Here is a 14008-nt window from a genome sequence, read left to right on the forward strand (position 1 = left end):
CCCCCCCCCCACACCCCGCTCCTCGCCCCCCCAGGACGCCCCCCCGGAGGATCTGGGAGTCGAGGCACCAAGGGAGGCCCCGCTTTACCCAGCCTCCTCCTCCTCCTCCCCCCCCCCGCGAGCAGGAGCGAGGCCAAGGGCGGGGAACAATCAAAAGCCACGTAAATAGCCCCCAGGAGCGGTGCACGCGCACGCAGGCACCAGCTCGGCTCCGAGGCGTGGCGTGGCCGTGGGCCGGGTACGGCCCCGTCCTCCCCGGGCAGCCTCGCAGCCCCCCCGGGTGACGGCGGGGTTGCTCGGCTGGGGCGCGCCCCGGGCCCCCCTCCCGCGAGACGGGCGAAGGAGCGCTTTGTCTTGAAGCATCCTTTATTAAAATCGTCGCTACCAAGCACGCAGCCGCTCGGCCAGGGCGCGGCGCAGCAGCTCGCACCTAGGCCGGAGGGAGGCACGCGGTTACGGGACCCGGCCCGACGTGGGGCTGGAGCCCAGCGGGGACAAAGCCGGGAGTAAAACAGCTCGGGGCCGACCCGTGACTTAAAACCAGTTGCTCTCCTTGCGTACAGTAAATAGGTGGAAGCGCAAAGAACTTTCTCTCTCCCACCGCTCACACGCACGCACACGCCAGCGGCAGAAAGAGGCAAAAGAGCCGGTGGCTTCCCTTCCGCCTCCAGCCGGGTGGAAAGAAACCCAGCTGAGGGTTCGCCCTCGGCCCTGAGAGCCGAGGAAGACCCAGCACAGAGATGCTGCTCGAAGCTTTGCTGTCTCCAGAGGCTCCGTCTTTCATCCTTTTCCTCCCCAGAGCAGATTTCTCCTTCGCAGGCAGCTGGTTTTCACGCCGAGGTGTTGCCGTGCCGGCTGGTGCCAGGACGCCCACACCCAGCTGCCTTTGCCGTACCCACCGGGGACACAGCTGGCACCCCGAGGAGCACAGCCACCCCCGAACCCTGGTGTTCAGTGTGCTAAGCAGCTCTGGAAGCTTTAGGAAGGAAGCTGTGCTGATCTAGAGTTAAGGAACACAGGTTTTAACAGGGCTGAAACGTATGCCAAGCCACCGGCAGCTCGCTGAGACACCAGGGTGAGCTTCAAAGCCTTTTTCTGTCAAGCTGAAGGCAGATGGTGAGGGATAAAATCCTTCTGCTCCAAGGAGTTTCTAAACTTCCCTGTTCCACACTCCCACAGCCTGCAGAGGGAATCCAGGGACTGGACCCAGTGACAGGACAGAGATCAGCATCCTCACCTCTAGCCAGGAGGGCCAAAAAAATAAGCTTTTTGTTGTTGTTGTTGTTTGTTTTTTTTTCCCTCAGTTCAGTGCTCAGGCCTGGTCACCAAGCATCCAGAGAGAAAACAGTGGCAGAGGTTTGCATCTTGCAGATGTACGCAGTTCCTACTAAAACAGCTGAACAAAACCCCAGCCAAATCCTGGCAGACCAACTTCACTGTGCTGCGAGAGCAGGCTGTAGCTCCCCTCTAGAGATTAATCCTGGCATGGCTCTCGTCTTCAGCTGAGAATCAGCCCTCGGGTCTGAGGCACATGTGCAGCCAGCTTAGTGCTGCCGACACAGTGGCACTCAACGTGAATTTCTAGGCCACGGCGCTCCTATCGGTGGCAAAGCCTGCCAGAGACAGCAAAAACCTAGAGCTGAGGAGGTCGGTCACTATCGAGCCACATTCAGAGTACTGTCAGCAATTTCAACACTGCTCTTCACGTAGAAAAAAACCCTCACCCGACTGATTGTCCAACTCCTTCCAGACACTAAAGGTGCTTCACCGCAAGGACAGTTAACTTAAAAGCACTGAATCACACACCCCGCCTATGCAAAGCTGCTTCACAGCTATGTACACCGAAGTAGCATCATTCTGGGAACAGCCCGACCAGCAAATCATACCTTAAAACTCACTGCGGGATTTTTATCATTATTTTTTTTTCCTGGAAAATCTACCATCTCAAAGGCGACAGGAAAATTCAACGAGATTGGTCCTTTCTGGGAAAGTCTGGCAAGGGCAATAGTAGACAGGACTCCACGCCAGCACGGACACCCGTGAAATACTACAGACATCGGTTCTTCCGACGCGCTGCACGCACGCACGCAGGGCAAAAACCAAGAGGACCACTTAAGTGCAGGATTCCAGCAAGTCCAGCATCAGCTAGAAGCGAGAAGTAAACCACGAGGAAGTAAACTGCAAAGTAATTGGGGTTATTACTCCAGGGAAGGTCAGAGGCAGTTTAGGCAGCTGCCCTCAAGTATTTCAGCAGTGTTAGAGATCTTCTGCCTGTGCTTTAGAGCCACGTGAGCAGGGAGAGCGCTCGGGGGGAGCAGGGATGCTGCTCGCCCAGGTTCTTGTCCCAAAAACCCACCGTGGCTGTTGCCCCGACACTGGGAAAGACGTGAATCTGGCCAGGTAAGTCTGGTTACCGGCCCAGCCCTTTCCAAACAGGATCTCAGGTTGCCTCAGGCCCTTTGTGTAACCTCTGAAGGACCAAAAGTGTCAGTGCTTCTAATCTACAACAAGTCTAATGGGTTAATGCAAAAATAAAATGCACAACACGGAAAAGCCAAGCGTGGAACCTACAACAGATAAATATTTGTTATTTCTCCTAAGACTCGCAGGCAGAAGCCCTGCTGAGACACAAAGAATACTGCGCGCTGTCACGCTCCTTTCCAAAAATATCACCTACAGACACTCACATACAGATGATTTGGCATCAGAGCTCAGAGCATCAGTGCCAGCACAGGGTACAGGCTAGAAAGATGACTCCATGCGACAGAGCTTTCACATCACCTCAGGCTACAAAGCGCTCCCAGGTTGTGTTGGGACTGAGGCCGGCGCCGCTCTGAGGGCGTTTATCCCCAGCCAGTCAGCCCCTGCCCACCCACGCACCCAAGCTCCGCTCACCACGGCTCGCTCCCCGAGCCCAGCACGCCGTTTGTGCCAGGAGAGACGCGCGGCTCCCCTCGGGGACCGGGCAGCGCCGCAGGCTCAGCGGATCTGATCTCACCGCTGCCTTCTGCTCTGGGGGACGCCAAGACTCAAAGCCAGAGCCTTTTGCTCTCCCCTGAGCAAACCAGGCGCTAAGGCCGAGGTTTCAGCGGTCTTATTTCCATCGCTTCCGAGTGCTTGCCAAGACCTGCTCTGCCTCCAAGGCTCCCACGGTCACCCTCGGCACCCGAGCGCCTGCCGGGGCAGGCGAAGCCACGCGTCTAATGTAAACGAGCAAGCACGACACACACACAAGCACACGCTTAAAGCCATCCAGGCCTCCTCTGCACATCACAAAGCAGCAGTAAAGGTTTCAAAGCCCGTCTTAGTCCTTCGCATCTCTTCGTTACAGATGACTCAGAAGCAGGGCTAGGAAGCTCTTTTGTACATTCAACTGTAAAACACGTGAGGAAGAGGAGCGAGACAACTCTCCTGATTGTTGCTACTGCCTACAGCAAGTTTTGGTACAGATATCCTCTCTTATAGGCACTCAGTGGGTAAAACGTAGCCACAACAAACTTGCCATCAAAAATCTTTCCAGTCAGCATTTTTTGGGCAGCTTTGGAATCGCCAGCGTTTGCATATTCAACAAAGACCTGAAAAAGAGAGAGGAAAAGTAAAGCCTCTGGGGCAGCACGCCACCCGCTCCCTCCCGCCCCTGCGACTGAGGCAACAGTTCCTGAGCAAATTTTTCCCCTTTATCCTCAGTTGAGTCCAGAGCAGTGGAGCTAAAAAGGAAGAAGATGCATGTCTGAACTGCAATTTTAACCCTCGCTCCTCATTTCTGCAGGGAGCGTGTTTGGTAAATGGTGGGAAAATGTATGATGATGCTCGACATCCTCGACAGTTCCTCTGCCACCCTTTGGTTTCTCCCCCTCTCTCCCCTGTTTCAGCTCCTCTCCCAAAGCTGTCCGGGGCCCTCCCAGGTTAGGGAACCCTGCCTAACCGGGGAGGAACCTGTGCTGTCCTTCAAGATGACCAGCTATTTTTAGCACTGTTTTCAGCCAGGAGACTTCCAGAAGCTGAGCAGCAGTCCTGCAGCACACAGCGTCCGTGGGAATTACACGGCCTCCCCCTCCGTTCACTTACTTGGCCTTTACCAGGATTCTCCTTTGGAATAAGCAAGGAAACCACCGGTCCGTATTTCTGACACTCCTCTCTTATGTCTTCCAGGATATCTGAGAGAGAAAAGCGCCGGTTGTCTTTCACATTGCAAACTAGGGTTTGCCAAGAAGCAAAAAAAGGCCAGATGAACACCTCAAGAACTTTCAGTCAACACAGTCTTTTCCTCTCGATTTAAAATAATCAAGGAATGCCACCGCAGAGGCTGACACTGCTCAACAGCCACATAACAGGACAGTGTCTGACCTGAGGCCCAGGGACAGACCTGCAGGCAGCGAATCCCTGACACCAGGCCTCGGAAGCACACAGACAGTGAGTGCCTCTTGCTCACAAAGTCTTCCAGTAGCCAAAACATTCAGAATTCGTGACTTTTTTTTTGGCTGCTGCACTTGGAGTAGAGGAATCAAAGTAGCTGCTACAAACTATTCTTTGTGCGAGCAGAACTCGGCCTTTTAAACTCATATCCCCAGAGCTCCCTAGCTTTTGCTGCTCACTTGGATTTGAGAGCAAGCAGACACGTAAATTCCACAGACATACCTTGCCACCTACCGAGTATAGTTTTTGCTACTGTTCATGAACTCGAACAAGATTTTTCAGTTCTGTTGAGATCTTGGATAAGTCAGCCAGCAAACTTTTGAGGATCCTGTTCCTGGGCTCCACAGAGCCCTGTACATGTTCAGCAGCAGCTCAGAGCCACAAACACATCACAGGCTCTGTGAGCATTTAACCAGACAGGAAATTTAAAATCAACCTTCTTTAAAATTTGAGATCCTTCAAGATCTCACTACAAGCTCTGCTCTTTGGCTCAATCTTTCAGTCTTAGCCTATTCCCTGTTGGTGTAGCTGACCCTCTAGGTATCAGAACTCAGCTGAGAAGCTCTTTGGCTACTACTCTTGTCTATTAATAGCTCTTCTGCTTGCTCTCTCACCCCCAAATCGTAATAAAACAGTGAGATGACATTGCTATATGTGAATTGCACAGCACACACCAACCTTCATATTCTTCTTCGCTCTGCAGAGAAGCATCGCTTAGAACGTTTAGCAGCCTCAGCACAGGCGTGGGGAGCATCACCAAATCTTCGATATGGGGAGCTGTTTGACACCCACAGAGTTAGAGAAAAGAAATCAAAGGAGCAAGAAAACATGAAGCTGACTCAACATACACAAGAACTGACTGCTCTTTGCAATAGTTTTACTTTGCTCCATCATTACCTGCACTTACAGGTAATGTATTTTCCCCATTTCCAACTTATCTTTGCCTGTGTGCTAACAGGCTCTCCCAAAGGATTCAGTGTACTCTGCAATTATACCGAGGCTAGCACCTGAAATTGCTTTTAAAATTACAAAGCTAGGAGCAATTAAGACTAGAATTATGTCTGCTTAGCTCACATTTAGAACTTGACGTGACCTCAAGGGCTGCGGTAGTTGAGCAAACTATCTTTTACGTATATGGCAATGCAAGAAGATGAAAGAATCACTGTGTAACCTGCTCCTCCTGTTACTGGTACCAGACAAGCTGGAAATGGGCCAGAGAGCTTCTGTAACTTCAGTTCTTAAGCTATATGAAGGCATGAGCCTCAGATGACTCTAGGTTATGTTCGGGTTCTTCCCTAAACACCATGTGAAACCCCACCTTCAAAATCCAACTGCAACATGCGGTTTTGAGATCACCATACAACCTTACAACAGAAAAAGGGAAAAATATTTAGCTACTTAACGCAGTGCTACAGACTAAGTCAGTGCCACAAGAGGAAAGTGGGTGAGCACTGATCCTGTGAACAAGTTTACAACGGGCAGAAATAAAGCCCCCTGCCACAGGACCCTTGGCTCTGGAAGAGAACAGGCAGCTCCGCGATGACTTGGAGCAGCGCTGCACAGATCCTCCTGTGCAACGAGGTGGCCAGACTAATGTCAGACTACGAGAACCACATCTGGGAGGACACTCAGGACTTCTAGAAACTCAAAGCAGCAAGGACAGACGATGCCATTTCAACAACAAAAGCTCGATTTCATGTTCCTGAAAGGGACCAGCAGGTCTGTCAATTTAAGATCTGGGAGTCCAACCTGCAGTGCTTCAAGAGCGTGAACACACTTTTATTTGTATCAGCAAGCTACAGCAGCTGAACACAACAGCAGGGCTCATGGGTCTCACATTTGAAAATGAAACGGGAGAGAAAAGGGAAGAAATGGCCCCGGTTCTCCAGCCTGAGCCTTCTGACTAGCTTTGCAAAGACAGCGGGTGATTACTCCCGTGGAAACACTTTTCCAAGCTAAGCACACAACGCGCATCAAGGAGCTGACATCTTTGCCAGGCACAGGCACGACCTTGATTTTACAGTGCAAGAGGAGATGATAGTCAAGTACACACACTGTAAACCTTCTACCACGTGACACGGAGGAATCCTTATGGAAAGCCTGGAGGATGAAAGGCCTTATCTAGACGATGCCCAGACAGCACTCAGGAACATCTCTTCAAAGAGAGGTGTCCCAGCCAGCTCCAAGAGAACTGCTGTGACCATTCTTCCTTAGGGCTGTTGGCAACCAAGAGAGAGCATCAGACAAACAGCGAACTGAAAGCACATTTAACCATTGCCTCAGCCTTATATGCGGCTCCTTTTACTCAAGTACATCTGTCCTTCCTTTCACGTGTCTTTTTGAGAGAAGGGAGACAAACCAACCTCTACAACTCGGAGCCGTCTATCTTCCTATAACCAAGTGACAAAGGCACTTCTTGCAACACCCTTCTGTCCTAGGACAAACTTTCTGCCCAGCACCTCTGCTCCCATTCAGAGTCCCAGGTGACGCCCACCGCACTGACGACACAGCTGGCTGCAGCTTACAAGCAGCTCAGGAAAGAAGCTGAGTAACTGGAAAGTCACGTCTTGGCTGTAAACAGCAAGGAAAGCCATTCTCAGCTGTCTTTGCTCTAAACAGAATAACTGTGTCCAAGCGAAAGGTAATGACAGCTCACATTCTGACTTCCTAGGAAAGCAACAGTAAATGCTTCTTTGTGCAGACACGCTTACGTGTAAGCTAGGCAGAGGAGAGAACCAGCAACTAAGAAAAATCGAAGCTGTTTTATAAACTTGTAGCACTAACCACAGAAGCACCTTTCTAGTACAAGAAGGTACAGTTAGAGGTCTGTGTGTTTAAAACTAGATGTGGAAGTACTGCCAAAACACTATTCCCTCTGCTCTAAAGCAAAACTGGCAGAAAGGTTCAGCTCCTTCCATGGAAAGTGGCTTTGATTACAACAGCCCCAGCTTCTGAAATGCAAGAGAAGTTTTAAAACCAGGATGAGCTGCTTACCTTTGCCAATACAAAGGGATGCCAACATCTAGATGCAGCCTCGGAAGATGTGATATTTAACAGCCTTCACTGCAAGCTACACCAAGCAGCTTACGAAAAGCAAGGCCCACAGAGAGAATACTAGCCCAGCAAGAAGCTGGATGCCTGAAACGTTGATTTATGCTGCAGAAAAACTGGATGCAGAGCTCTTTGCCGGTCCTCTGAGAGCCAGCAATCTCTGAAGAATGCTACTGTGGAGCTTTTGGAACAGAAAATGGGGAGGGATATGAGCCGAAACAGGGCAGGCCCTGCCCACCTTCTGCTGCCAGTCTGCAGTCTGCATGGGGGGGTTCTGGGGGAACACGCAGTCCTGGGGAACACCTCCTTTTTCCTCAATTGAAGAGAAAGTGCTAGATCAAAGCGACAGTGACAACTGTCTGACCTGCCACGTGGACGTGAGGAAAGGCAGGCCCTGACCTCCTCCGTGACCTTTGTCACTGCAAACGTAGGCTCACACTCTCCTGGACAGGCCCCAAGACAGGCTCCAGCACCAGAACACACTGGGACTGCTCGGCCTGCAAGGAGGAGGCAGCAGCAGAGGCAACCACCAGCCACTGCCCTGCTTGCTCCCATTCCCAGCTTCTGAACTGGGAAACTCTCGGCATCGTAAAAGCCATCAGCCTCCCATGAATAGCACAGCACTCTTAAAAAGCACCTTAAGGGTCATAATGCCAGCTAAGTGCCTTGTCTACGTCTGTCCCCCCAGCTGAATAATGTTGTCAGCACACCCTTGGTCAGTTTGATCTGAGCAGGATTTAGAGGGAGTCCACCAAGGAAAAGCGGCAGCCCACACGGCCACAGGAACAGGGTAGCTCTGAGAGCAAGGGCAACACTCTGACCTGTCTGCCGTGGTACCAGAGGGCTGACAAGTGCCACAACACCACGGAGCAGCAGCGAGGACAGAACCAGAAGCAGCTGCACACCCCTGCTGCTCCCAGTATACGCGGACAAAGCTGCGAGCAGGGCCGATGTGCACAGCTTACCAAAGGGAATGCTGAAGAACGGGCTGCATAAAGCCTTTTCAGCGGAGGCTCGCTTTCCTTGGTCACAATGAAGCATGCTGCAAGAGAAGAGAGATCCTTATGCTCCTGCATGAGACATTCCTGCATCAAATTCAACTTGGGCTGGAAGCCAGCACCGAGGAATAGCCTATCTTTCGGGTGCTTATGGTACAAAGAGAACAGTCAAGAGCACGTCTTCCAATTCACAGCTTAAGCACACCAGAAGGGTCCCTTGAGAGCGTTTCAAGTACATAATACAGGAGGTTTTGCTTTGAGATGTCTTTCAGCACCAAATTATGGAAGTTGCTCACTTAGAATTTCACAATGAACACTACATGTTCCAGCTCCACCTCTCCAGGCCACTCTGCTCCTGTCTCAGACACACATGCAGTCTCATAAAAGTGATCGTACTTCAAGAAGCTCCCACATCTCGTCAAAAATGGGATTCGGAGCAGCTAATAATACAGGGCTAATGAAAGCACAGCTAATATAGCTAATGCTTGCACTTGTGACTAGCATAGCGGCAAGGACATTAAAAAAAAAGTGGTAGGTGTGGGCTCCAAGGCGCAAGACTTCACAGGGCACATCTTTAAGCAACGCTTAGTAAATGCAGGAAGATACCTTTTGATAAGGTCTCTGAGGTGATAAGCTGGAATGGCTGAATTAACCACCCCTTCACTGGCAAAAATGCGGTCGATGATGGCAGAACTGTTTGCCTGGGAAGAAAAATAAGTGGTAATTAGGGATGAAAGGAAATAGTAGTGCAATAGCAGCCATCATCCATGTATGTTGTTCCTCTGTCTGCGCGGCACTACAGCCAGCACAATTAACTTCCCAATTCTTGGGGAGACACAGGCTCCGAACACAGAATCCTGGAGCTGTAGGATTTCAGTAGCCTGAACACAGGCAGTGTTCAGACACGTCAGTCCCACAGGGCAGGCAGGTCTCTAAGGCTTTGAAACCTTAATTCCCAGGACAATAGGATTACAGACACATCAAGGAAACACTCTCTAGTTGCCAGGTGCTACCTTACAAATCCAAGGTGCACACAAGCAGCAGGAGGACTTGCTTGGCATAAGCAAGAACGCCCACAGCAGTTCTCACTCACCTTCCATTCCTGAGATTGGACTGTATGTTTCAGTTTCATTCCTGAGAACATTTCCAGTAAAACGATTCCCAGACTCCACAGATCCACAGCAGAGGTACACTCCGTCTCGCTCTGGAGCCCTGCCTGTGCCAGGCAGTTCTGCAGTTCTGCCTCTGGAGCCCGATACCCGTCTGTTTGAATATACTTCACATCCTACAGAAGGCCAAACAAACACAAAAAAGGTTAATTTTGCCGATACAGGCTCTCTGCCCTAACCTTAAATCAGTCTGCAGAGGCACGTCCAAACGGGTCACCAAAATACCGCTGCTGACTTGACAGAAAGCATCGTACAGCCAGTCGTGTTAGAAGGCAGTTCAGCTTGCTGTACTGCTGTGTTGATGAAGGGGGAAAAAAATGGAGGAGAACACATCTAGCTAAACAGCAGCCACCCCGCGAGCATCTGAGCTCTCTGAACGACAGCACTGCCTGGAGGAAGTGGCTGGATGTCACGGTGGACTGGCCTGTTAACCTTGTGCAAGCACGGAGGACACTGGAAGCTTCAGGATAAGGGCGGTGCACCCACAGCACGCTCCCACATCAGCTGTACGAGAGCACAAAACGCTCAGAATGAGCAGTGAGGATCAGTAACAGCTTCCATTGCTCAAGTGCTGCTGTTCTCTGGAACACAACATTAAAAGAACAAAGCAGGCATCTACCACTCAGACAAGGAAATTATCAAAGGCGCTTCCCACGCGCCTCTTCCTCCTCTCCCCTTGCAGAGGGAAGTGCTGCAGCAATCAATACCTGCTCAGCCGCTGTGGCTGGCAGAGGCAAATACCCACACGCTGTCTGATTAAAAGAAAACAGGAAAATCACAGAATCACACAAGGGCTGACTGGAGAGGTGCTCAGAAGGTCTCCAGTCCGACCTCCTGCTCACAGCCGATGCCAGATCAGTCGGCCGCGGTTTTGTCAAGTCCTTCGAATGCCCGATGACAAACTGGATGCTGGGTCTTTCTGATATACGAGGGCTCGTTTTAAATGCCCTGATGTGACTCGAGGAATGACAGAAGAATATGCAAGCTTACTTCCTGGAGAAGGCACAGGATTGGGAATTCTTAGCCGTGGAATATATTCAAACCAAAGTTAGCTGGCTCTCCAATTGGAAATAAAGACTACAAAAGGCATTTTTAGGCAACAGAGCTTAGAATTGTTTCATAAACCAAAAAAATAGATACACAAATTGCTCAGTAGGGTACTGCCTCCAACCAGCAAAGAGCAAAACCTCTAGCCTGGTGAAAGCAGCAGCTTAGCAGCCCCACCAAACAACACTCTGAGACACGGAAAACGCCGTGGTCAACGCCACCAGCAAAAATAGAGAGAGGGAATTTCACTCCTGCTATCTGAAGTATTTTCAGAGATTCGTGTGGCTGAGACCTTGCTCTGTGTACAGCCAGTCCCTGTTAAACAGTAACCGCAGAAAGTTATGCAAGAATAAGCTGAGCAGAGTTGTCCCAAATGCAAGGAACACGGTCTTGACTCAGATAAGGAATTCATACATGTACGCAGCTGGACACGGCAGGGGCGGGGAGGAGGGGCTGATAGCCAGTAGGTATTCAAAGCAGGGTCAGAAGGTTCACCCCAACAGGCAGCATATTTACGGGAACCAGAGAAGGAAACTCAGCCCAAAGAAGGCAGACTGGAAGGAACAGTCGAAGCAAATAAAATGCACAATCAAGTATTATGAGGCAACTCCCAGAGCGAGCAGCAAAACACAGACCTGAAGAAAAAAAAAATATCTGCCCCAGACACAGGACACCAGGAGAGTGTTTTCTGCTGATAGACAGCAGCAGATTACCAGCACGAAACGGTGCTCAGCCAAGAGTGTGGGAGGACCAAAGCACAACACGGAGGAGTTGTTAAGGAGTGCACACGTTAAAATCTGATGTTGTACTAAACCATTCAGGGACAGGTCACCCACGCAGTCCTCAGATATTCGCGGATCAGCGAGCTTTACTGTCAATACCAGGTAAAACAGTCAAAAAAAAAAAATCTGAAAACCTCTTAGATGAGAAGAGTGCAAGGAGAAGCCAGGACACTGTGTGTAAAGAAGAGTCATAGCTCACTTACGACTTACTGCCCATTGCCCAGTGATTAAAGGATAATTTGCTACAGGGCTATCTGATAAAAAGCTTTACTGATACCCCTCACAGAAGGTTCCTAAGAGAGGGAGGGATGAAAGGAAATTCTGTCAAGCCAACAGCAGAACCTCCCCAGGCTCTCTGTAGACAGTCCCTCTGCTTTCACTGGAGGCCACAGAAGGGAATAAAAGGGGAAAGGACAAACTTACAAAACCCGTTATCACCGAAATAAACAAGTGACAGTATGAAGAGGGAGTGAAAGCTCAGCGAACAGGAAGAGCAGAGCAGAACAGGCACAGATCTGTCCACGTCAGGACAGAACAGACGCTGCCTAGCCACAATCAGGGCTTTGGTCAACCCAGTCACGTGGGAAAGAAACATCCAGACTTAAAAAGGGAAGCTGCTGAAGATAGGATGAAAGTAAAGACAAGAACAAGGACGCCACTAGAGATAATGCAATTGACCGATGGCGAAGCCTGGATTACTACTACATACGATAAGGGATGATAAAAGAGATCCTACAGATCTGGCAGCTCTCGCTCATCTGACCACATGAAAACTAGCAAACTTTCCAGGAAGCTGAATCGTTAACTCTGGAATCTACGGTTGTGGGTAGCACGAGGACTGACATCAACAGTAACCAGAGACACGCTGGGAGAACGGGAACACCGGCTTCTGTTTCACGGGCCAGACCACATTTTAGCCTTCCAGGAAACCCTCAGCACCAGCTCAGCTACTATCCTGATCAGGTCATCTCCGCTCCTTCACCCAGGAGCTGAGAGCATCACAGATCCGCGCAACTCAAGAGAGAGCAAACTGCTCCGAGAGCAGCACGTTCCAAACCTGATTCCCCTCTTTGAAGCTTAGTCCAAAGTCAATGAGCTTAAAGCACTCCTCCTCCGCGCTCCACAGGATGTTGCGTGGCTTGAGGTCCGCGTGCACATAGCCTTTGTGGTGCAGGAAAGCCAGGGCTTCCAGAACATCTCGGGCACAGTGCTGGATCATCCACATGGAGCAGCCCTGGTTGCTGGAGTGCAGCAGCAGCTCGGACACGCTGATGTCCAGCAGCTCCAGCAGGAGACAGCGAGACGGGCCGTTCGCAGAGTAGTGGTTGGTGAACACGCCGTACAGCGTCACTGCGGCGAGACACGGCGACAGGCGTCGGTAACGGGCACCTACACCATTACTGCACTCCGCTCCCCTCCAGCACCCCCGGCAAGACCCCGGGACCTGCAGCAGGCAGCTGCTTCTTCAAGGGAACCCTTCCCAACCAGAGGGACGCCACAGGGGACGGCCAGCCCTGTCCCCCCTCTGCAGCTGATGAAAATCAGCAGTGGGCAAGCCTGCAGGGAGGGGAGCAGCCCTGCCTCACCCGGGGGGTGCTGCCCACCTCGGGGGACGTGTCCTTGTCCCTGTTGTCCCCAGCTGCCCACCTCTGGGGACACGCCCTTGTCCCTGTCCCCAAGCGCCCATCTCTGGGTCCCTGTCCCCTGCTGCCCACCTCAAGGGGTACGTCCTTGTCCCTGTTGTCCCCAGATGACCACCTCGGGGGACATATCCTTGTCCTTGCCCCCGTCCCCTGCTGCCAGCCTCAGGGGGCATGTCCCTGTCCCCAGCTGCCCACCTCGGGGTCCCTGCCCCTATCCCTAGCTGCCCACCTTGGAGGGCACGTCCTCGTCCCCGTCCCCTGCCGCCCGCCTCGGGGTCCCCATCCCCGTCCCCAGCTGCCCACCCCGGCTGCCCCACAGCGCCGTCCCCACCCGCAGCTGCCCACCGCAGGCCCCCATCCCTTCCCCCGGCGCGGTGCCGGGGCTCGGTGCGGGTCCCCCCGCCGTTACCGATGTTGCGGTGGCCGCGGAGGTGCTCGAGGGCGGCCCGCTCCTTGCGGAACCCGTACTCGGCGCAGTCGGCGGCGGCGGCCGGGCGGGCGGCGGGGCGCCGAGCGGGGCCGGGCCGCGCCGGGGGAGCCACGAACTCCTTGACGGCGCCCGGGGGGGCCCGCGGGTCCCCGCAGCAGCGCACCCGGTACACGGAGGCCGAGGAGCCGCTGCCCAGCGGCGCCTGCACCTCCCACAGCCGGCCCAGCGCCTCCAGCAGCAGCGGCGGCGGCGGCGCCGCGCCCCACACGCAGCCCGACATGGCGCCGCCTCGCCTGGGCCTCAGCCTCGCCTCACATCGCCGCCGCCACTGCTGCCGCCTCCGGCTCCCGCAGCCGGGCTCGGCCGCCGCCGCCGCCGGGCTCCGGCCGCCATGACGGCGGAAACGGGGCGGAGCGGGGCCCGGCGCTCCCTCAGCGCCGCCCCGGTTCCCCCAGCGCCGCCCCGGTTCCCT

The 14008-nt window shown here is 52.8% G+C and overlaps 1 protein-coding gene across 1 annotated transcript; it reads right to left on the reverse strand.

Annotated features, from left to right (window-relative positions):
• Positions 1-348: 348 nt before the first annotated feature.
• Positions 349-13926, reverse strand: UHMK1 (U2AF homology motif kinase 1). Its single transcript, XM_035537922.2, has 8 exons — positions 13516-13926; positions 12521-12813; positions 9559-9750; positions 9072-9166; positions 8433-8509; positions 5095-5193; positions 4069-4157; positions 349-3575 (listed from the first exon to the last, which is right to left on the reverse strand). Exons 1-8 carry the CDS (start codon positions 13814-13816, stop codon positions 3429-3431), a joined length of 1293 nt encoding a protein of 430 aa, XP_035393815.1. The 5' UTR covers positions 13817-13926; the 3' UTR covers positions 349-3428.
• Positions 13927-14008: the final 82 nt, after the last annotated feature.

The sequence above is a fragment of the Cygnus atratus genome, chromosome 8, assembly GCF_013377495.2.
Source record: "Cygnus atratus isolate AKBS03 ecotype Queensland, Australia chromosome 8, CAtr_DNAZoo_HiC_assembly, whole genome shotgun sequence".
Classification (NCBI taxonomy): Eukaryota; Metazoa; Chordata; class Aves; order Anseriformes; family Anatidae; genus Cygnus; species Cygnus atratus.